The 25,338-nt window shown below is 35.7% G+C and overlaps 1 protein-coding gene across 3 annotated transcripts in view; it reads right to left on the bottom strand.

Annotated features, from left to right (window-relative positions):
• The window catches only part of LOC127174877 (cullin-9), a 59,202-nt gene that overhangs the window by 16,999 nt on the left and 16,865 nt on the right, over window positions 1–25,338 (bottom strand). The window contains exons 4-29 of one of the 3 annotated variants that reach the window (XM_051125507.1): window positions 23,380–23,961; window positions 20,080–20,221; window positions 19,186–19,376; window positions 18,636–19,047; window positions 15,516–15,708; window positions 14,187–14,388; window positions 12,891–13,081; window positions 12,607–12,803; window positions 12,121–12,358; window positions 10,617–10,722; window positions 10,305–10,532; window positions 9,946–10,036; window positions 9,384–9,555; window positions 8,242–8,347; window positions 8,051–8,146; window positions 7,773–7,948; window positions 7,548–7,681; window positions 7,156–7,341; window positions 6,896–6,922; window positions 5,780–5,910; window positions 4,601–4,783; window positions 4,310–4,467; window positions 3,891–4,089; window positions 2,111–2,282; window positions 1,835–1,980; window positions 1,624–1,753 (exon numbers count right to left, since the gene is read on the bottom strand). In XM_051125507.1, coding sequence (XP_050981464.1) covers window positions 1,624–1,753; window positions 1,835–1,980; window positions 2,111–2,282; window positions 3,891–4,089; window positions 4,310–4,467; window positions 4,601–4,783; window positions 5,780–5,910; window positions 6,896–6,922; window positions 7,156–7,341; window positions 7,548–7,681; window positions 7,773–7,948; window positions 8,051–8,146; window positions 8,242–8,347; window positions 9,384–9,555; window positions 9,946–10,036; window positions 10,305–10,532; window positions 10,617–10,722; window positions 12,121–12,358; window positions 12,607–12,803; window positions 12,891–13,081; window positions 14,187–14,388; window positions 15,516–15,708; window positions 18,636–19,047; window positions 19,186–19,376; window positions 20,080–20,221; window positions 23,380–23,961 — 4,789 coding nt within the window. Of the gene's footprint in view, window positions 1–1,623; window positions 1,754–1,834; window positions 1,981–2,110; window positions 2,283–3,890; window positions 4,090–4,309; window positions 4,468–4,600; window positions 4,784–5,779; window positions 5,911–6,895; window positions 6,926–7,155; window positions 7,342–7,547; window positions 7,682–7,772; window positions 7,949–8,050; window positions 8,147–8,241; window positions 8,348–9,383; window positions 9,556–9,945; window positions 10,037–10,304; window positions 10,533–10,616; window positions 10,723–12,120; window positions 12,359–12,606; window positions 12,804–12,890; window positions 13,082–14,186; window positions 14,389–15,515; window positions 15,709–18,635; window positions 19,048–19,185; window positions 19,377–20,079; window positions 20,222–23,379; window positions 23,962–25,338 lie in introns of all 3 variants that reach the window. The other 2 variants (XM_051125506.1, XM_051125508.1) reach the window with 2 other exon arrangements.

Here is a 25,338-nt window from a genome sequence, read left to right as displayed (position 1 = left end):
CTCCCTTTTCTGCAAAATGCGATACATCCGCTCAGCCAATCAGAGTGACAGCTTTTAATGATTTTTATATATATATAAAAATTTTTTTTTTTAACTGTAATTATATTTAATCACTGTTTTACTGTATTTTTGATCAAATAACTGCAGCCTTGGTGACCATAAGAGACTTTAAAAAACATTTAAAATAAAGCTCTTAATTATTCAAAACTTTTGACCAGTAGTATATTTGATTCTTAAAGGAGAAGTTCACTTCCAGAACAAAAATGTACAGATAATTTACTCACCCCCTTGTCATCCAAGATATTCATGTTTTTTTTTTCTTCAGCCATAAAAAAATTGTTTTATGAGGGAAACATTTCAGGATTTTTCTCCATATAATGGACTGATATAGTGCCCCAATTTTGAACTTCCAAAATGAAGCTTCAAACGTTCCCAGCCGAGGAAGAGGGGTCTTATCTAGCGAAACGATCGGTTATTTGGAAGTTCAAACTCGGGGCACCATATCAGTCCATTATATGGAGAAAAATCCTGAAATGTTACCCCTCAAAAAACAATTTCTTTACGACTGAAGAAAGAAAGACATGAACATATTGGATGACAAGGGGGAAGTGGACTTCTCCTTTAAAATACTTCCCATATTGTTTACTTGGGGTGTATTAGTACACAGAAGTCACATTCCAGTACACACTTCAGTTTTGGGGCCACGGTTTGATACGAGTTTGGTACAACAGGAACAGACAGTAGTGCTACAAACATGTAGCATGAGCAGTTGTTTCTGATTTGCATTGGATTGTATAATTTCAAGATTTAAAAGCAAAAACAGAATGGTCTGACACTAGATTTGTGAAATTATGCTATATAAGACACCTGCACACACACACACAAAACACAGACGGACTGAATGAAAATGCTAATTTTCAGCACTGACAGCAGGAAGTGCTTATGGAACAGCAATAATATAGCGTTTTCTTGGTTACCGCTGTAAACAAAGCAGCTCAGCTTATAAACACTACTTTAATATGCATTACATGGAGGTAAGTGGAACAGAAAATGCCACTGAAATATTTCTGAAGACAGTCAGTTCCTATCAGAGATACATTCATATGAACTCCCATATATTTGTTTTCCTACATTTCAAGCATTGTAAACAGCAAGCTTGATCGGCATGATAAAGTATTTTCTCCTCTTCACAGACTTCATAAAAACTCCATGCAAATTACATTTTGGAAAATGATTGGAAGGTAGCATCTCTAGAACCCAAAACTTTCCCACACTGCTGATTTAAAACAAGCAGGCATTTCTTTGAGCTCTTGCGTGTCATCTGAACTCTCCTTCTTGTTTTAAGTTGGTGCATAGTGCATAGTGGTGCAAGTTGGTGCACCACTTCTACGACTTTTTTTTTTACTGTTGAGATTGTAAAAATCAAAAGCATTGCATTACCTCTTGTAGATTTATCGCCCCTGGCTTTGACCGTATTTGTCATCTGACAGCACGAACTGAACTGTGATAGTTCGGGACTCATACATGTAACGCTACACCCCTATTGTTTACATTGAAGCACTGATTTTTTTAATTTTTTTTTTTTAAAATCGAAGCATCAAGAAAACAGGCATCATTTCTCACCTTTCATGGGGTCCTGACTGGAGCCGGTCTGAGTGAGAATCCCCTTCTCTACTGTGAGAGGTTTGAGGGCATGGCTCAGCATGGCTGGAGAGAGACCTGTGGCCTGCTGCAGCATCTCCACACTCACATCCTGTAGAAGATGACAAAAGTGAACAATTCTGACATATAAAAACTTCATATCATGCCCAGATTTCTGTTCTCCAGATAGTACCTCATGTTTGTTGAACTGTAGCAGGATGTACATCTGGAGTGTAGAGACGTAGAGAGTACAGGAGCCATACTGAAGCTCTGCATGGCCGAGCCATGTCCACTGCAGCCGTCGAGGCTTACTGTGGGTCAAACTATACATGCGCTGACCTACAGGACAGATACACACATACAGATTAACTTCAAACTACAACAGAACCACCAGAGAGAATATGTGTTACTAGGCTGTAGGCATGTAGGCATTTTTTCACTGGCATAAATAATGGATTTTTCAACTAACTGTTGGCGTAAAACTCTGTGAATTCAGCCAGGTAATTGCAGAGTTGAACAGGGAAGTGTTTCCTGGGGTTCTCGAGATAGCAGGGAGCCGACACAACCCAGCAGCGCGGGGACAACACCAGCACTTTTACGTCACTCTCTTCCTCAGGTTCAGACACATCCTCATCCATCATCTGATCAAAAACACATGATGAACAACAAAATGGACAGCATTAGCATTTAAACATTTACATCATCACAACACTATAGACATAATGCATAAGGATGCAATCAGACATTTCATTATGATACAATCTGACATTGATTTTTTTAGCTATTTTTTTAGCTCAAAAGTTTACATACACTTTACAGAATCAGCAAAATGTTAATTTCATTAAAATAAGAAGGATCATGCAAAATGCATGTTATTTTTTATTTAGTTTTCACACTGAGAACAACTGAGGGACTCATATGCAACTATTACAGAAGGTTCAAACGAGTGTTTGACTGGGACCTGAAGGATTTTTTAACAGCGGGCAGTTTAACTGTTCAGGACAAACAAGGGACTCATGAACAACTATCACTAAACAAAACAAAAACACAGCTGTGGATCATTCAGGTAACAACACAGTATTAAGAATCAAGTGTATGTAAACTTTTGAACAGGGTTATTTTTAAAATGCAACTATTCATTTCTCTTGTGGACTATATGTAAACGTTATTTATGTGAAGTACCTTATTTAGGTTAGTACAAAAAAAAAAAAAAAAAAAAAAAAAAAAAAAAAAAAACATGCTTTTTTTATGATCCCTTTTATTTTGGTAAAATAATTAACATTTTGTAGATTCTGCAAGGTGTATGTAAACGTTTGACTTCAACCTTACCTCAAAACCTGCCATGATACGATGATTACGATATGTGACCCTGGACCACAAAACCAGTCTTAAGTAGCACGGGTATATTTGTAGCAATAGCCAAAAACATATTGTATGGGTCAAAATTATTGATTTTTCTTTTATGCCAAAAATCATTAGGATATCAAGTAAAATTCATGCTCCATTAAGATATTTTGTAAACTGACTACCATAAAATATATCAAAACGTAATTTTTGATTAGTAATATGCATAGCTAAGAACTTTATTTGGACAACTTTAAAGGTGATTTTCTCAGTATTTTGATTTTTTTTTTGCACCCTCAGATTACAGATTTTCAAATAGTTGTATCTTGACCAAATATTGTCCTATCATAACATACATCAATGGAAACTTATTTATTCAGCTTTCAGATGATGCATACATCTCAATTTCAAATTCAATAGGGGCCTTTGATCAATATATATCAGTATTATGACATTTGATTCTTATTCGATGCTTATTATGACATGCTTATTTTACATAGTTACATTTTACATAGTTACACTACAACAACAACTAACATTAAAAAAATTAACAGAGAAAAATAATACTAAAAAAAGTTGCACATATCAATTATTTGATGACAGCTCATCTTTGGCAATAAGATACATCTGAAAAATTAGTATTGATTCATATCAATGAATTGTTACATCCATAATAATGGATACTGACAACACTGAACAAATTGATCTGATTTCATCACTTGCAAAAAAAAAAAAAAAAAAAAAAAAAAAAAAAAAAAAAAAAAAAGTCTAGCAGTCAGTATTAAAGACTAGATTTCACAACAAATTTAAACTAGCTACACTTTGATGATGCATTACTCATACGCATATGACCTCCAGTGATAAAAATTGAAGCAGCTCTTACATAAAATGTCAATCACTCTCACCTCCTCAAAGTTCTCCAGATTTTTGTCCAGCTGCTGTAGACGGTAAAGATGAAACTCCTGTTGAAGCTCCTCAGATTCACTGAGGTTGGTCAGCATCTGCTGGGGAAACCGGTTTGGGAAGCAGGTACCGATCTGCTCAACCACAGCGCTCTCCAACCACACCTTCCCCTGACCCAACAGCCGATCACCCAGATAGTACCTGAACACAGGAAGAGATGACAATGTGAAAAACAGAGTGTACAGAACCATATAAACAGCTAGTGTCTTCCAAAGTGAAGTTTCTTGTGTCATGCTTTAATACTGGCTCCTTCAATGGTAAAATAAGTTGATCACCACATCTTTTCAGAACAAATACATAAATAGAAATGATAGTTTCTGAAATATCACTCAACCCTAGTTAGAAGCAGCTGTTCTCATACCTGTAAAAGTGCTCAAAGGTGTTGGCCAGCTCCAGACCGGAGAGGAACAGCATGGGCTCCAGGAATTGCTGAAGCTGGTTCAATGTGTCCACACTTCCAGAGTCCACCCCACTTTCCTGGATCATCTTGTCTATGTACTGTGCAAAACGTTCACTCACCTGCAAGTGAGTTATTGAAAAATAAATACAAAAAAATTACTTTTAAATTAGTTTCAATTCAAAAATATCCTAATGGTCCAAAAACTAATTTTAATTATAATGCATTATAATGAAGTATTCCCTGTTGACTCACATGCATGGCGGTGAGGATGGAGAGCTGGAGCAAGGCGGCAGAAAAGCCTTGACGGAGCGCAAGCACAAAGGCAGTGTGCTGGCCAAAAAGCTCCTCCATGGCATTCTTTAGTCGGAGGAACAGACCCCTGTAACGCTCTACGAAGTCAGAGAGGCTGCATGTCGAATCTAGGAAACTCTTTACCTGGAGAAAGCCAAGCCAAAAATTATTCCAGAATTATAGGAATTGATAAATGTAATTTTGCATTAGTACAGTTCATTTTAGGCTGAGACATGCAGAGTGTAGTAGTCCACTTCCATCCCAAAAATGTACAGATGATGTACTCACCCCCTTGTCATCCAAGATGTTCATGTCTTTCTTTCTTCAGTCGTAAAAAAATTATGTTTTTTCAGAAAAACATTTTAGGATTTTTCTCCATATAATGGACTGATATGGTGCCCCGAGTTTGAACTTCCAAAATGCAGTTTAAATGCAGCTTAAAACGATCCCAAATGCAGTTGTAAATGACCCCAGTCAAGGAAACTTTTTAATCTCAAATGCTCGTCTTGTCTTGCTTTGCCTGAACTCTGTGTATTCTGACTCAAGACAGTTATGTCGAAAAACTTCAATTGTATTTTCTCCCTCAACCTCAAAAATGATTTCAAAATCATCCTACATCGCTGCAGAAGTACCGACACAGTCTTTGCAAAGTGAACATGCAAAGAAAATCAAACACCCTCAACAAAAAAGGTAAAACAGCGATATAGGGCGATTTTAAAGTTGAGGGAGAACAAGAGATGGAAGTTTTTCGACATACACTAACTGTCATGAGTTCAGGGAGAGCAAGACAAGACGAGCATTTGAGATTAAAAAGTATATAAATTGTATTATTTTTATGAAAACAACTGACTGTTTTGCTAGATAAGAGCGTTTTTCCTCAGCTGGGATCTTTTACAACTGCATTTGTAATCGTTGGAAGCCGCATTTAAACTGCATTTTGGAAGTTCCGAATCGGGGCAGTCCACTATATGGAGAAAATGCTGAAATGTTTTCCTCAAAAAACAATTTCTTCACAACTGAAGAAAGAAAGACATGAACATTTTGGATGACAAGGGGGTGAGTACATTATCTGTAAATCTTTGTTCTGGAAGTGGACTTCTTCTTTAACACATTTCACCAAAACTAAAACTAATGTCTAACCTGTCGCTGAACGACACCTTGCCAGCATAAAGCGATGCCTGCAATGCTGCTAGTATTCTTCACTTTCGGTTTGCTCGAGGATGAAGATGAGCTTACTGTAGTCGTTTCCTTATTCTTTCCCTCTTTACCATCTGTGAAAAAACAAAGGCACACAAATAAAGACCCTTGACAAGGTGTCAAAAACAATCACACATATGGTTACCAAACAAAACATCAACAAAAACAATGTGCCAGCAATTAGGGCTGCACAATTTATCAAAATTTTGGTTTCCTTTAAATCTGTGGTTAACTTCTAACATGCATTATGAACAAAAGAATTTCAGCATTTATTTTTAATTCCACAAATTTAATGTAAAGCAATGGCACCAGGGTGCAAAAAAGCATTTCACCATGTTTGGAAAAATGGACGAAAAAAAAAAAAAAAAAAAAAAAAATAATAATAATAAAAATAATAATAATAATAATAAAAATAATAATAATAAATAATAATAATAATAATAATAATAATAATAATAACAAGCATACAAGGCTTTCTATTTAAAAAAAAAAAAAAAATTTTCAAATGCAAAATAATATTAAAATATTAAATGTAGCAATGATAAAAATCCTATATTATATAACATTACAAAAAATATATATACATTTCAACTTAACTAGGGAACAAAAAATAAATAAACAGTGAACCAGATAGAAATTCACTTATTGTCTTCAGTGTAAATGCAAAGTTAATTTTCACTGCATTTGATTTTGAAGCACATGATTAGCTCTTGTAACAATGGTTCAAGTGTGAACTGTTTGTTCTGGTAGGACAACATGTCCAACACTTCATGTTGGAGATAAAAGGGCATTAATAATTAACAATTAGCAGTTTTTAACACACTTATTAACATAAACATGCAGCCCTACCAGCAATTTAAATGGGAAGCCGGAGTGATTCAAAAAATAATTATAAAGACAGCGGAATTTAATAAAAATAAATTTAAAAAATAAATAATTAAAAGGCATTTTATCATTGTTAGTCTGGAGTTGAGCTGAGCAGATGGATGGGGTGCTGAAAAAAAATACACAAAAATGAAGTCAAAATAAAATAACATTAGCATCTACACTATTACTTACTCTTCAAATCTCTGCTTCTGTTGATACCTTCTGAAAACAAGAAAAATACCTTGAAATACAGAAGCCTTCATTTAACACAATCTACAAAAGGTGGTTTAAAAATAGCACACTTGTTCTCTGGGGTACCAGAAAAGACTTAGATAGGACCACCATAAAACTAACAAATACATCTCACACATAAATAAAAAGTAACCCACAGTAGTGGTGCTCCAGTCTCTAGAATGAAGTAATGTAGTTTTAATTGTTTTAAAGGCACTCACTGGATTTGATGGGAGGTTTGAGCTCTTCTGTATCAACTGTGCTCGTGTCAACATGGACAAGCAAGTGAGTGAGACGGCGCACACGAGAGTTGAAGATGGCGGCTGAGCTCTTACATCTCTTGGAGGAATCGGCATTCTCCAAATACTCTTTCATCAACCAGGACAGAGGGCTGAGAGTAGAAGTCTCTGTAATAAAGAAGGTCAGAAATTCAATCCAAATCACATGGACCACCAACAGTTTATACTGCACATAAATCTGAAGATACTGAATAGATATAAGCACTAAAAACTGTTTATGTATTCATCAGATGGTCCCTTCTCTTAAGTTGGTGGTATTCGGCCAAAAGAAGCTGGAAAGTGGACCAGACTTCAGTCAGGCAAGTGCTGGTTACCTGAAATAGTGATGCTCTGGACGATGGGGGTGATGAGAGCTTCCCAGCAGGTCCGGCCTAAAGCCTCTGCGGCCTCGGCATCGGGCAGGAAACGGTCAGCAAACATCTGCTCGTGTTTTAGGGCAGTGTTTAACCTAAAGCCCAGAGAGACGCACATAAATATCAGCAGCAATAACACCTCCCAGCCTCTTAATCCTGCTCTACAGCGTTAGCAGAAGGTCTCACTTGTTAAAAAGCTGCAGCAGCTGGTTCTTGTCCTCCAGGATCTCCTGGCACCAGGTGTGAGCTTTTGTTGTATAGAAGAGATAAGTGCGGCAGCACAGCTGCTCCTTAAACACGGGCCAGAATGTGGGCTTTGGCCCCAGAACCTCAAACCCGTGCACTCGTGTGTCAATGCCGCCCTGTGGACAGGAAGAAACACAATTTGTACTAGAAAAAGGAAATCTTAGGCTTTATGTAGAACTTCAGGCAAGTTCTGCCACATTTTATTCAATAGGTCTGACCTGTTGACATCTTTTGACTCTGATTTGAATGATGGGCCAGAAGCGGGTCATATTCTCCAGCAAAACCACATGGCTGGCGGAAGGTGCCACATTTACCTGTTCAACACACACAAAAAAGAAAAGAAAGTATCACCTTAAAGTTCAATGTGCAGTCATCACCTCTGTAAAATGAATGAGAAGGGTTTTCTCACAGTGTTGAGTTCAGTATTGATGTTTGTGGGATCATCTCCTCCGAGAACCACAATACGAGCTGGCATGTAACTCGAGTCCTCACTGGCTACAAGCACAGTCAACTGCCTGTGAATGAAGAAAAGGATTTTCATCAGTTGCGGTGACGGAAATACATTTTTCCATTAAGGGACAATTTTTGCCCTCTTCAACTGATATCTAGAACCAATTTGTAACTTTATAAGGCCAATTTATTTATCAAAACTAGGGCTGTCATGATTCCTTGATTTGAGTACTTGATTATGAAAAAAAAAATCCTTGATTGCCCGTGTCAAGTAACCATGTCAAAATACCGGAAGTGACGCGTTCTATGGACGAGCATCTATGAAATGCATTAGACCTTTTTTGTAAGACTGCATGATATATTAAACCCATTTAAAAATTATAACAAATCATAATACTATTGTGAATTCACAAACACTACGATTCAGTTAAATAATATAAGCGATGCAGATATAATATACGCGCTTTAATTGTTTATGTGTAGGTTAAATGAGTCTCAGAGAAGCTTGGGAGTTTGGGTTTATTGTAATGTTCACCTGGGAACGCAGCATGCGCCATTTAATCAGATTTGTAAGGTAAATCATTTATAAACCTATGCAAACACAGGAGAATACATTAATATCTTTCTCAATACGCTAACTGTTTAAACCGTCTGTTGAATAAAACCATACAATTATTTGCTTTTGATACTTTATTTGAACCAATTATTATTGCATCATTGCTATTATATATGTATTGTAAGTCATTTTAAAGGCTATTGCTTGCTCAGGTCTATTTTTATTACCTCAAAAAAATAATTATAATTATCCGATTACTTGATTAATCGGCAGAATAATCGACCTAATCAGCCCTAATGAAAACTTATTAAATAAATGTAAGACATGATGCGCAGTTACAACTGAATGAACAATGATGTGCAATACTGAATACAGAAATCCACCAGAACAAAGCAAGTGACTTTTTTATGAATGGGTTGCTTGAACATCCATAATAGCTGAATCATTCACTTTTACTGTTACTATTTATAACTAAAATTGATCATAAAAGTCTAGGGTTTCTTTTAGCAGCATTTACTAAATAAAGAATAGCCAGGTCAGCATACCTGATGACCACTCCTTTATGCATGTAAATGTTGATAAAATGGGAGCCGGTACAGCCATTGGATTCCCAGTAGGTTTTGGGGTTTTTGTCTGTCAGCTTGTTAGCTCGATGGTGATTGGAGGAGACCTCCACCTTCTCCCAGCATTTGTCCTCTTTCAGTTCCACACTGGAGCCTGGGGAACACCATACAAGTAAATAAACATCACACACTCAAATAACTGTTAAAGTTATACCTAAACCATTACTAGTAACATACCACAGTTATTTTTAAGCAAAGGCTTTAAATGAATATTTAAAATTTTAGTTTTACTATTTAGCTTTAGTAAGTAGAAAAGGAGATTTTCTTTTCCATACAGCAATGTATCAATTGGCTGTTGCACTTAAAAATGAATGCGAGCTTGCAATCTATTTTGAAAGTGCAGCTCAGACTTTCTAACTTGTGTGTTTCATGGAAGAAAGAAAGAGAGACATAAGATTCAAACGAGCGAATAATGCATTTCATTTTGGGGTGATTTATGGCTTTAATGATTATACGTTTTACATCAAGCGTTTTAGTAACAGACCTTGGCACAAGTTCCGCAGGAACACATCAAAGAAGGGAATATTGATGGGCTGATGGCTGCGGCGATGCTCTTCGATCTGACCAAGGACCATCTAAAAATACAAATATGGAGTGTGTTATTAAGTGAACATGTATATTAATTATCCTGATAGTCTAACAAACCATTAAACATTCTAGGAATGGACCATCCATTAAAACCTGCTTGTTACGCTCCATCTAAATCATTAAAAACTTGTAGGAAACAAGCCTGTTCGAGGTCAGGTGACCCAGAAACCAGCCTAATTATATAAGACTTGTTCAGACAACTTAGAGAACTCAGACTAGTTGATTTTGAAAATATCTACTTTGACTAGGCTTTACCTGTATACATCCCGCCAGCACACTGGTGGTCATTTTCTTGTAGAGGCTGGCGTACTTCTCACAGTCATTGATCAGGTCCCGCAGCTCCGTGACCATGAGCAGGCTGGTGCTATGTTTGTCCACGGCTTTGATAAGAGCCTCTTTGGTGCCCAGCCGACACATCACAACAGCATAGTCTTTATTCAGAGATGCAAGTCGATACAAGAAGCGGATGAACTGCTGCACGACCTAAGTGGAGATAAAGAGGCATTGAAATACTTCTATTATGAAACCATGATCTTATAAAGCTAAATTTATAAGAAGAGACAGTACCTCTCTGTCACTGACAAAGGCCGTCATAGATGACAGGCAAGGCTCAATACTCTCATGCCACGGCAGCAGATCCTCCTGGTAGTTATCCAAGAACTTGTTTAAAATCCTGTGGAGCATGAAAGTTAATATATCATTAGCAAATAAAGCAATACCATCAATACAGTCAAGAAATCAACAATACAATATTGAAACTAAGACCTTAAGTAGATTAAAGAAATGCCTTCAAACACTTCCAAATTACTTTCTTGTGTGGAACATATTTTTTTTTATTTATTTTAAATATCCTTTTGACTCTGTCACGTAATTTATGCAATGCATAGGCAAGGTTAGCATATAATGACAGAATTATTTTGAACTATTTCTTAAAATAAATTGCTGAATATATACAACACTGCCATAAATTAAGGTTGCACAGTTTTGTCCTTAAAAGCATTTTTTATGACGCAAAACACAAATATGAATGGTAACTAAAATGTTATCCAAAAAAATAATAAATAAATAAATAAATATGAATAAAATATATTAAAATGAGTGCTGTCAATTCGATTAAATTACATCCAAAAAAAAGGTTGTGTTTACATAATATGCGTCTGTACTGTGTGTATTTCTATGTGCACAAGTATACATGTATACATTTAATAAATGTACTATACTAATATATATTATAAATTGTATATAAATATGAATACATACATGCACATGTAAATTAGTGCTGTCAAACGATTAATCGCAATTAATCACATCCAAAATAAAAGTTTGTTTAAATATTATATGTGTACCGTGTAAATTTATTATGTATAATTATACACACTTATAGCATATATTTGAAAATATTTACATGTATTTACATGTATACATTTTTATTAATATTATTAATATTATATATAAACATATTTAATTAATAAACATTTTTCTTGAATATATTCATGCATGTGTATTCATATACATAAATATACACAGTACAGATATTCTGTAAACAAAAAATGTATTTTGAAAGCGATTAATCGCGATTAATCAGCACTAATGTAAATATATACATGTATGTGTGTACTTATTTATAGATATAAAAATACATAATACACATATACAGTATGTAAACAACCTTTTATTTTGGATGCGATTAATCAATTTGACAGCAGTAATTAAAATAAAAAGCGTATTGTACAGGACTTAATTTCATAATGTCAAAAGAGTAATGTAAAGGAAATAATATATTATTTAAAAATGTATGAAGTACTTGTACATAGGTCATGATAATAAGGGTACTGCCCTTAAGCCATTTATTTTTTATAATTTTATTTATGTATTTATTTTTTTTTAAAAAAAAAAGAATTTAAAAAAAATGAAGTATTCCAGAAGTTACAATGACAATAATGAAAAGCATTTTCTTAATGGAAAACATTTTTTAAAATGTGACCTAGACATGTCTTTGTGAGTGCAACTACCTTGAAGCAGTTTGAAATAGCTTTTACCCATTTATTACCTAAATTAGTCAAGCTCTCACCTCAGGATGGACAGCTGTACAGCCCGATCCACTCTGTGCTGGTCCATGAGGCGGATGAGGTCCTGGAAGGTGTCTCTGCTGCGCGTTACCTCGTTTCTCTCGTCCTCCAGCTGGGAGGCGTCGTCACAGAGCAGCTGCTCCAGGGTCAGTATAACCTCTTTAGTGGCCGGCATTTCCTTCAGACTCACCACCAACATCTTCAGCTCTGTGTCCTTAAAGTCATGTTCATCTTGAGACTCTACAGAGGCAAACATGGAACTTTAAATGATGCACAAACATTGGTAATCCAAGTCAAGAATGAATGTGCATTGCTTTATTAACATACTGATTATGACAAATCATCGTGTTGGAGACGACCATGTATTTTAGTGCATTTAGCCCACTGCTCAAACCATAATATGATGGTAATTAGTTGTTTGCTAAGGCGGCTTTTTAAAAGCACCTAAAAGCAATTTGACAAGCAGTTAAAATAATGCATGATGATACCTTTTTTCTCCAGTTTGTGAACCATGGAGATGTGGTTGAGGGCGATAATAGCCAGCATGCTGTGTTGATTCTGAGCAGAAAGGCACTTCTTTAGCGTGGCACTGACATTGCAGGCGACTAGCTGCTCTGCCAGGCTCTTGTGGCTGGAAATCAGCATGATGATGACCAGCAGCCCGTTCCGCACCGACAAACCACAACTGCATAAACCACAGGAGAAAAATGAATGTGAATTCAGCAAACAAAGTCAAATATGCTATATCTAAAGCAGGCTTCAAAGCTCTTACCTTGGTGTGCTGAGCATGAGGTCAATTGCAGACGGGATGGCAAACAGGAGCCCTTTGGAGCCTTCGGGTGTAGCAGAGCCGATGCTTGCAAAAATCTCTAGCATCATCTGAGTGCCAGACTCAGAAAGGGGCAGACAGCCACCCACACTGCGAGGGTCATGTTTACTGGCACCTGTGATGACCTTTAGAGTCTGGAGAAAACAATGCACTTTTGTTAAACACTTTTCAGTAACTAACTTAGAGCATTGTAAAGAATAAAATGATTCTGGCTCCAATTCCAGTTAACAATTTGGCTGTGGTAATACAAACAACATCTATTTTGTCTGAAATGTCCCACCCTCATTTGCTTTCATAAATCTATTTTACATTAGTCACAAAAACATTTACACTCAGGACATTAAGTACAAAAACATCCCCATTAAAACCACAATATTTAATCTCAGTGTCATTTAAGCAAAAAATCATGCATTCTTAATAGGATTTCATACCGTTAGCAAGGCTTCAAAATGTGTTTTACTTTTAACATTTTTCCATTTTACTCGCTAAACTTGCTAACTAGCGTGTTATTAGGAAAGTCGATCGCAAAGATGCATTAAAAAAAAACAAAAAAACCTTATACTCACTTCATACTTTACTCACATGGCTCGATTTCAAAAAGGGGATATTATTTTTACAGATTAATTAAAAACCACTGCATGTATTTTTATCATTATAGGGTAGATTTGTACATACACTGCCAACACACATTAATGTTCAAACATGTAAAAGTGAACTTAGCATCCGATGACCCCTTTAATTTTCAAAATTTTAACCCTTTAAATGCCTAATGTTTGTGCACATTACGCCACCATTGTTTTTTTAAACAGCAACCATCCTACATAACCAAAAACAACTGTAACATTCATTATGTTTTAATTACACTGTATCAGTAACAATGGTTTTGCATGACCGGATGACCAGTGAAATTCAGGACAGGAGAAACTTTAGATTACTACCATAACCCCGGTTCTCTGATAACAAGTAAGGAATCTCACAATAGGAACGCACCAGGCGTAACTGATTGCGGACGCACCAAAGACACTACATATGCCAATCACAGCAGACCAATCGCTGAAGCGATCACGAAGTCCCGCCTCCCTGTATATAAACCTCAGCTACCTGCCGTCTCGTCATTCTCAAAGATTTTCGGAAGCCGTTCCCATAATGACATGCCAACCAAATGTTAAAAAGAGAACTCCTATATACAATATGCCCTTGAAGACAAAGAATATATAGGTCACAAGAATCCTCACTCACCGCCAGCGCAATCTGCTGCACCTGTATACAGGCAGGATACTCCTGCATGCAGCACAGGATGGCTTTAACACCGCCCTCGGTGGCAAATGAGACCCTCCACTCGTATTTCAGCATTAGACTGCGGGTCAGCAGCAGTGCAGTGACAGCGTTCTGCTTGGGCTGACTGCCAATCATCTCCACCAACATCTTTAAGACTTTGTCACTAAAAAAGACAAGAAAGTTATTTTAAAACTATTTACAACATAAACTACAAATCATATTACTTCACGGTACATAAGGGCCACACAATAAGGGTTAAATGGGAGATCATGATTATTCTGCTCTAAAATAAAATCACAATAAACTGTATTTTTCATTTTTTGCACATTTTAATCAAAATGATTACACTTTAACATAAGCACAAAGCAAGAGACTCGCATGGTTTGCTCACAGATTTAGTCAGCTAACAACTCAAATGACAGCATGAAAGAAACAGACTGGCTGTGTTATACTTTTATGAATATATCAATAACGAACTCTAAACCACATGTTTGCTGGCGTTTTCCTCTCATCTGTGCTTTTTCCATAATGTAGTGATAGTCTATGTCCAGTATAGGAAGAGTAAGTAAACCACTGGGCAGAAATTGGAAAAAAAAAAAAAAGCTCTGATTGGGGGATTTAAACGCTTAAAATCTGGCAACCGCAACCACAAAAGCTTAACTTGTTACCAATACAAGATAATGCAAATGGCAAATTAAAATTAAACATTTTAGGATAATAACCAGCGGGCAAATAAAATCATGATCACTATTAAAATACGATTCATCGCGCAGCCCTACCGTTTTCGTCACAAAGCTAGTAATCACGTAGCTTTACATTACTTTTTATAGTGTGTAATATATTATGCATTGCATGTAGACAAAGAACCCTTTTCACAGTCCGTTTATAAACAAAGTTATTGAAATTGTATACACATAATACCATATATCATATATCATAATACCATAACACCACGTTTTATGTTATATTATTTACTACTACTGCTTCTGAGACACCCAGAAATGTGAAAAGGGTCCATTTTATTAAAAGCAGAGTGATCAATGATTGATCTTTGTTACTATGTGAGGGGGAAAACTATTTGTTATACTCAGATATGACTATACAAGGCTGTCCCTTCCACAGAATGTATTTTGACTAATGTTAAATTTTAAATAAGTTAATAATTCCACATTATATGAAGTAATGCAAGGCAGCATTTTCTTAGCACTTTTAATAATGATGTTTAAATTAAAGTTCAGAATAAGAAAACAGAGCTTAGAGCAGACAGTGTTTATGGTCTCTGAGTCTCACCGGACGGTTTGTGCCGAGTCTGATCGGAGGGTGCTCCTCTCCTGAGGTCCCTCCTCCTCCAGAATCTTACTGATGACTTTCATGCCAGCCAGCTGCAGTCCCGAGTCTGACGCGCTCTTCTTCATGATGTCCACCACCTCCCCCATCTTCTCTAGGGAGCTCTTCTTTCCCTGCACCTTTGGACTGTTGAACACTGCAGAGAACAGAAAACACTTGCTTAGAGGAAGAAACATACATCTAATTGCTCCAAACACTGTTTTCATCCAATGAATCATTTGACACAAACCAATGGATTGATGAGATACATGTTGCTGCATGTGGCTGTATTATATTCATAGTATTTTACAACACTCAAAACAGCAATTTGTCTTTAAAAGGTCAGGTACAGCAGGTCTACATAATCCACTTATTCAGTATTTTTAAGGATTTGTCATGTCTTATAAATCATCTGCTAGGCATCTGCTGAATTTGCACATGGAGGCATTGTCACAGTACTTGTTACTATTCTCAGCACTGGTCAAGATGGATCTATTACAGCTTTTTCATTAAATGCAACACTTTCTTACTTTAAAGTGTACAGGCAGTTGCAAATGGTTAACCTTATTTAAGGAAGATGGACCATTTACAATTCAGTATGCAAATATCACAACAAAGTCATCCTCAAGTCAATGGAAATCAAATTCTGAGAACTGCAACGTAGCCCAGTGGAGGATTCAAGCACCCCATATACAAAAAAAAAAAAAAAAATATATATATATATATATATATATATATATATATATATATATATATATATATACTAGCTACACTATAAACTGTTATACACTATAAACTGTTATCAGCTAGCAACTTTTGCTGCCTAATGCTCTGAACACATTCTGTGAAATGCATCATTTTCTGTTGCAGAGGGAAAAATACTAGAAAAATACACCAATAATCATGCCATTCAGCAAAAGTCATGTTGAATAAAAGCATCTGTTAAATGAATTAATGTACATATACTTGTGCAAAATGGATGAGTCACTGTAAAATAGCAAAAGTAAAGGCCTGTTCACACCAAGAATGATTACGCTAACTATAACTATAAAGATAATGTCCTAAAAATAGTTTCAAAGTTCACACCACAACTATGACGATAACGATACAGGGGGACGATATCGTTGGGATCACTTTTTTTTTTTTTAACAGCTGATTAATGATAAAACACTGACAGCTAGAAACTACAAACAGAGAAACTTAAAACATAAAATCACCTCAGGAATTCAGAGCTAATTGGAAAACATTGTCTCGCCTCCTCTAAAGTTGCAGTAGAAAATAGTTTTGTTTTTACTCCATTACATTTACTACATTAGAGATCAGATAGATGCGCTTGAAATGTGCATGCTGAGGGCATCTACTGGTTGAAGTGTTGTAAATGCAACAAAACCAGATCGTTCACTGGTGTGGACGCAAATATAGCTATCAATCTTATTAGAGTTATCGTTATCATTCTTGGTGTGAACGGGCCTTAAGACACTATAAAATCTTGTTTATTTTCTCCCAAATTACGTTATATTTTTTCTTGATTTAGTTGAATTATTTAATACAAATGTATCAAATTTAAACTATTCCTTTGATTGTTGGAAAACAAAGCACTGCCCAATTTGTTTTACTGCTTAAATTAAAAACTATAAATTGTGTGAAAATTGTCTGAAAATGTTAAGAACACCATGCATGCTGTTTTATGTGCAGTAGACAAAACTGTGCCACTCGTTCACATATAAATGCAGATTTCATATTTAAATAGCAGCGGTTTAATGTTGACACACACTAGTCCGTATCTTGATCTGATGTGTACAGCCCTACACATACACATATATATACATATATATGTATATATGTATATATATATACATATATACATACACACATATATATATATATATATATATATATATATATATATATATATATATATATTTATAGATTTATAGATTTATATATATACACACACACATATGTGTGTCAGGAGCATTCACTCAGTATCATCCTCATTTTTGACAAGATGGCTTTTAGCTGGTTTTGCATCTGAACTCTTCATATATGCACACCAGTGATGGCAATCAGCTGAACTCTGTATTATTTATGCAGCAATTTTACATTAATACTAACATCATTTGTGTTGCGTCTAACATCCTTTCAATGGCACATCCTTGTGTGCTTTGAGAAAATATCTGTGACCCTGCACCACAAAACCAGTCTTTTTTTTTAAACTGAGATTTATACATCATCTGAAGAAAAAAAAAAAAAAAAAAAAAAAAAAAAATCAAAATCAAAATATTGAGAAAGATCACCTTTGAAGTTGTTCAAATGAAGTTCTTGGCAATGCATATTACTAATAAAAAAATTAAGTTTTGATATATTTACGGTAGAAAATTCACAAAATATTAATGGAACATAATTTTTAGTTAATATCCTAATGCTTTTTGGCATAAAAAAAAAAAAAATTATAATTTTGACCCATATAATGAATTTTTGGCTATTGCTACAAATATACCCGTTCTCCTTTAAGCCCCATTCACACTACAAAGCGACACGATCCCATTCATTTCAATAGAGAGCTGGCGATTTCCGGCGACAAGAGCGATCAAGCTACAGCGACCGTTGGCAACCGGATGGGGCGCGTCCAGCGACGCGACAAAGCTCAGAATTCCTCAACTTTATGCAAATGAAGAGCGACTTACTGGAGCGACAGCCAATAGGAAAGAAGACGGAATAGCTCATATGATCATTCTCCTCTCAGCCATAGATAAACATACTCAATGGAAAAAAATTAGGCTCTGCTTCTCATTTGTTTTTGTTTGTAAGTACAGATTTAATTTATATTTATATTATATTTAGTCTTTTGCCTCCAAAATGTTTGTATTTAGCGGCAAGAAACCTAATTCGCTGCCAAGGCAACCAGTAGTGAGAACGCCCAACTAGCAACCTCGTTGCCAGCCACTGGTGAAATGCTAGTGTGAACGCACCTTTAGGCTGGTTTTGTGGTCCAGGGTCACATATCATTATGAACAAAGCAAGAGTTTCCACTAGCAGTGACATCCACAGCAGAGCCACAGCATGCATAAAACAAAGCCTTACCTTTCATCTTCTCCTCGAGGTCATCAGGATACTTGGTGTCGTCTTCAGTGGGAAGTTCACTTTCTGTTTCACTGCCACAGCTGCCTGTGTCTGCTGGGATCTCTTTCTTAGCTTTCTTGGACACAGAGCCCATGGTGCAGGAAGAGGATGATGAAGAGGACGACGCTGTGGCTGAAGACAGCGATGAAGAAGATGAAGCTCCTTGTCCTCCGAGCGAGCTATCCATCAGCATTTCCTCATCCTCGAGGCCGGCACCTCCACAGTTCAGATAGTGCTTGATGAAAGTGTGGGAGCAGAGCAGGTCACCCAGACAAGACGCCTGCAAATTCTGTTTCAGGTAGTGGAGGACTTTCCTTGCCACCTCACTCGTGAGGGACAGCTGGATGAGAGTCGACTCATCAAGCTCTACCATCTGAAAGATACCAGGAGACAGCAGGAATAAACAAAAAAAAGCATGAATAATCCAAACAGGTTACTTCAGATTGACATTGCCTCCTAATTCCTAATCTACCCTATGTGAAGAGCGTAGGAAGATGGAGATGGTGAGTACCGGTTCATCGAGACTCTGACGCAGGATGTTGTTGATCTCCTGCTGCTGTTTGGGTTCCAACTTCTTGATGAAAAACAGCACTTCCCACCATTCAGCACGGCTCAGGATGCCTGCGTCATCCTGAGAGCCCTCCATCAGGTAAGGCAATGTGTACAGCCCACCGGGGGGCTTTGAGAAGAACGTCTGACTCACTGCCACGTTCACAAACACAGAAGACAACACTGTTGGTTTCATATAAACTGATGGATGCATATACACTACAAGTCAAACGTTTTTGAACAGTAAGATTTTAATGTTTTTTTTAAAGAATTCTCATCTGCTCACTAAGCCTGCATTTATTTGATCTAAAATACAGCAAAAGTAGTATTACCACAAAATATTTTTACTGTTTAAAATAACTGCTTTCTATTTGAATAGATTTTAAAATGCAATTTATTCCTGTGATCAAAGCTGAATTTTCAGGATCATTACTCCAGTGTTATTTCCACTGCAGATAAATGCTGCTCTTTTGAACTTTCTATTCTTTCTATTCTGAAAAAATTCTCAACATAATATAATAATAAATGTTTTTTGAGCAGCAAATCAGAATATTAGAATGATTTCTGAAGGATCATGTGACTGGAGTAATGATAGTAAAAATTCAGCTTTGAAATCAGGAATAAATTACATTTTAAAATATATTCAAACAGAAAAACAGTTATTTTAAATAGTAAAAATATTTGCTGTACTTTGGATCAAATAAATGCAGACTTAGTGAGCAGAAGAGACTTCTTCTTCTTCTTCAAAAAAAAAACATAAAAAAATGTTACTGTTCAAAAGCTTTTGACTGGTACTGTATAAAACAAGCACGATCGTGTGTTTGAATGTGAGAGCTCTTCATGAATGTTGTCTTACCAGTAGTGAGTTTGAGTGTCTCTGTGAGGGATGAGGCCTTTTCTTGAGTCTCCTTCTCAGCCTGTCCTCCACTGCCATTTCCCAGAATTTCAATCATGTGCCAGTGCACCCAGTAGGTCCTGGACAGGGAGTTCCAGTACACCTGCGAAAGCCAGAACATGACAGGATTGTACAGGAATTTCTATAAACAGTGTAAAAAGGGCCTGAATGTCTTTTAGTTTTCAACAAATGTGTAGTGAAAGGAGGTGCATCACATTCACATATCACTACCTGCCAAACTCAAGAGGTCGTTTTATTTTCTATTTGCAATTTTTGCAATTCTGTTACCAAACATGTGGACATCTCAACATACAGTTTAAAAGACTGACGTGCATGATTGCAATTTTCACTATGCAATAAACATTATAAACACCAATAGTAAACTAGGGGGAAAAACTATGACAGAATGGGTAACAAAAGGTTGCAAATGCATCCTAAATTAAGCTGCCAGCGAGTAGATGCTAGCTAGCTTGGGATTAAATGTTGGATTGATGAACTTATATTTCCTATTTACATTTGTATATTTTGCAGATGTTTTTACATAAAGCGAACTGTATTGCATTCCAAGATGCATTTATGTTAGTGCTATTCGAAGAGGTCTGGTCTCTATATTTCCCTCTCAGCGGAGGTCTGGATAATAGTGTTGGGCCGATAGACAATGCCATCGTCCATCGCCAATGGCTGATAGACATGACAATGTTGAGGGGGTATCATGATCCCATCGCCCATTGCTTTCACTTTTGAGATTTGTGATCGCACATGCTCTGTGTACACTAAAGCGGCAGTACCTGTTACCACACAGTTTACAAGATTAGATGCTGGTCAGTTGTGCTCAGGATTTGCAAATCATTTTCAATCATCCTCAGTCATCTCTCCTTACTCTTTTTATGTGGTAAGTGAAATGTAATGTACTTTAATGAAACAGGCAATCATTTGTGGCCAACCACGTCCCTTTAGTAGCTTGCGTTATTTGTTAGAACACGTTATTTGTTTTCCGTGCCTTTCTGAATACAGACTGACACTTCGGGTACCAATAACCCAACTATCACTACCTCATTTTTACTATTTAAAATTATGAATATATTTTAAGATGTAATTTATTTCTGTGATTTCAAAGCCAAATTTTCAGCGTCATTACTCCAGTCACATGATCCTTCAGAAATCATTCTAATATTCTGATTTGCTGCTCAAACATTTATTATTATTATTATTATTATTATGCTGAAAACAGCCGAGTAGAATTTTTTCAGGTTTCTTTGATAAACAGAAAGTTCAGAAGAACAGCATTTATCTGCAACAGAAATCTTTTGTAACATTATAAATGCCTTTATCATCACTTCTGATGAATTTAAAACATCCTCGCTAAATAGAAGTATTAATTTAAATAAATAAAAAAATAAAAATTATACTGACTCCAAGCTTTTGTTATAGTGTATGTTACAAAAGCTTCAGATTTCATCTTTGGATCTTTTGAATCCTGGAAAAAAAAAAAAAAAAAAAATAATAATAATGTATTCAACTGTTTTAAATGCTAATAATAATAATTAAAAATAAATGTTTTTTTGAGCAGCAAATCAGAATATTAGAATGATTTCTGAAGGATCATGTGACTGGAGTAATGATGCTAAAAATTCCGCTTCGAAATCACAGAAATGAATTACATTTTAAAATATACTTAAATAGAAAACAGGTATGTTAAATAGTATAAATATTTCAGAATTTTACTGTTTTTGCTTTACTTTGGGTGAAATAAATGCAGGCTTGGTGAGCAGAAGAGACTTTTTTATATTAACATTAAAAATTGTACTGTTCAAAAACATTTGACTGGTAGCGTATGTATGGCAGAAGGCCATGTGACTGAGAAAAGATACTGTTCATGGTTTCTTCTTGAAGTCTGGACCATTTTTGTATTTTGCTTAAAATATATTTGCCAAAAACAAACAATGTACTCAATCAAAACTCTAATCATAAACAGAAAACAAAGTCATCTAGTAATTTCACAGTGTTAGTTGTCTTTCCTTGCTATCAAACAAATAATTTGTTAATTATGATATTGTTTATTACGAAATGCTGACACACTCTTCACTAGTAAGGGTAAAATGGTGATACCGCTGTCGGTATGCCTGACAAGCATCTTACCATCTAGCATCCAAACACTATATCAAACTTAACATCGCTGAACAAACCAGACATGTAAAGTAAAACCTGTTTTTTTCCCCTTGTTTTTGTTTTCCATTTGAATAATAAGAATGCTTTTTGTTTGTTTACCTTCTGCCTGTGATAAGCCACCTCATTTTGAATGCTGAATTTACCCATTTTATTTAATAGGCATAAGTATACTTCCTATTCAAACGCAGGAATTGTGCAGATTTTTGAGAGTGAAATTCAATCACTTTTCCAGGCATTTTCAAACAGTGGCAGTCAGTGCTTTTCAATAGTTGGAAAGATATTCTTAAAAATAAAAAATAAAAAAAATACTATAAAATTACTTAAAGTAAGAAAAAATTCATTATTGGTCACATGTTGCAAAGTCCTGTCTATTAAAGAGCTCATTCACAGGTCAATGTTCAACGAATAATCAAATGTACATATGCAAAAACAGCTCAGCAGTAAAATATTGTAAGATAAAATGGAAACATATGATGCATTACCATGACCTTCCAAAACTATTGTAATTGTTTTTACACCAACAACAAACTGAATGAAGCAAATTCCAGATGAATGAATAAAAACGCAAATTAGTGGCCTTACTTTTAATGAACTTTAACTAACAGATTAAGTGAGAATTCAATCCAAAGAGTAGGTTTGCATTGTTGACGTATTATATATTATGTTTGTATAAAATGTATTGTTTTCCATTGTGCATTTCCGTGGTTTTGTGCAAGTAAGAGAAGAAAAGAGATGACACCACGTCTGCCTGGTTTCTATATTCATACATTTTGCTACGAATGCAATTCAAAAGGACAGTTTAACAAACCATAAAAATTTTTTTCTTATCCTTAAATGACTTGTATCCATTACAAAATTAACTAAAACAAAGGCTATTGTTACTATTTTAATCTTCAGGCTATATTTATTTAATAAAATCTAATTTATTGATATGACAGCAGAGTGACATGCAAATATCTCCCGTGGAATTACTGCCAAATTCGACAGTGCTTGCAAACCACACATAACCTGAAGCTTTTCGGTGTCTACACTGAAAGCGAGTAGCATATGAAGTGTTAGATACTGCGCTTCATGCATTCACACAGTACTAACCTGCACCGGTGGTGAGCCGTCGTTACTGTAGCGAAACTCTCCTTCATCCCCAGCGCTGACCTCCTCATAGTCCTCCAGCATACGGACCATCATGCCACTCTTCAGATTATCCTGCACATACTCCACATAAGCTGAACGTGACGTGAAGTCTGAACGCGTCTTGAAACCATTTGCCGTTTTCTTCTTCTTTGGTGGTGTGACCGCAGCCATAGCTGTAGCAGCCATGACGGAAGACGAAGCGGAGAAGCGCGGCTGAAAGATGGAGCGGATGGGGTGTTTCTGGATTTCGTTATTCATTGCTTCAATCCCTCTGCTTGCACTTATGGAGGTGAGGGGCGGCTGCCGGTTGCGGTCCCAGCCCATGACACGCACCAGCTCTGAGATGAGGTTGGCCATGGCCATGGTGAACTCAAACTCCCGCTGCACACGAGCGTGCTCTGATTGGTAGGCTGCCGAGGAGGAGGAAGGGCCGACATCCTGACGCTCAGAGGTGGACTCAACCCCCGCCGTGTTCAGCTTGTCCATCAATGAAGTGACGCACAAGTAACGCTTCACCAGAGAGAACAGCAGCTTGCCTGGAATCTACAGCAAACAAAGCAAATTCTTACACAAAAACATTTGTACAGAGAACCTGGAAAAAAAGGACCAAACAGTTATTAGAAATGCAATCTTTGGACACAAATTTCAGAAGAAATTTTTTTTTTTTAAATGCATAAATAATTAATAAATAAATACCAAAAAACTCCCCCAAAACAAAGTATGATTTCAGTATCACTTGTTTTTTTTTGTATTTTCCATTTTCATTTTAGCTAATAATTTTGCTGTGTTTTTGTCATTGTTATTATTAATTAATATAAATTAATATTACTTCAGTTTTAGTTTTAGTTATTTTAACATGAAGTTAAACTAAATGAAAATGAGAAATTCAAATTAGAATTGATTCAAGATTGATTCAACTATTTATAATATTTAAACAAAACTACTTCACTGTTTCTTTTTCCCTTAAGAAATATTAATGAAACATGATGCCAAACTGCTTTTAATTTCTTCACACAGAAGCTTTTTCTTTACTTATAATATCAGGGCAAAAATTATACCTCATGTTTTTAAATTTCTAAAATACAATTTATTAAGGAATGTATGCATGAATTGCAAGCTTTAAGTAGTGTTATATAAATAAATAAATAAATAAAAATTACTAGATTAAAGAATAATAACTAGCTAGCTTCATGTCACTAGCTCACAAGCTCAACAATATGTGACCCTGGACCATAAGACCAGTTAGCAATAGCCAAAAATACCTTGTATGGGTCAAATTTATCGATTGTTCTTTTATGCCAAGAATCATTAGGTTATTAAGTAAAGATGATGTTCCATGAAGACATTTTGTAAATTTCCTACTGTAAATATATCAAAACTTAATTTTTGATTAGTAATGTGCATTGCTAAGAACTTCATTTGGACAACTTTAAAAGGTGATTTTCTCAATATTTGGATTGGAACCACACATCAATGCAAAGCTTATTTATTCAGTTTTCAGATGATATATAAATTTATGATTGGTTTTGTGGTCCAGGGTCACATATAAGTCTACCATCTGCAAGCAAAAATGATCTGTTCCAAAACCTAGCAAATTGCCTACTAAGGCAGCACAGGTGCACACCCAATATGAAAGCTTATAAGCAGGGGTACACATAATTTTTTCAGTCTGGTTCTCATGAGAGCACCTGGTGATTTGGTTTGGTGCTCACCCTGCACATACAGTGGTGTGACCCATTAAATACAACAATAAAATTTTTTTTTAATAATATTAATACTACTACTACAGCACTTTTAATTATTTTTTAAAATATGATTCCTCGATTCTATTTGAATATTCGATTTTAAAAAAATAAAATAAAATAAAAATATATATATAGAAATAATCATCAACTGCATTTTGCCCGTGTCGACTAATCA

Source organism: Labeo rohita, chromosome 13 (genome assembly GCF_022985175.1).
Source record: "Labeo rohita strain BAU-BD-2019 chromosome 13, IGBB_LRoh.1.0, whole genome shotgun sequence".
Lineage (NCBI taxonomy): Eukaryota > Metazoa > Chordata > Actinopteri > Cypriniformes > Cyprinidae > Labeo > Labeo rohita.
The sequence above is the reverse complement of the archived record's forward strand: the minus strand, read 5'-3'. Positions and strand labels throughout refer to the sequence as shown.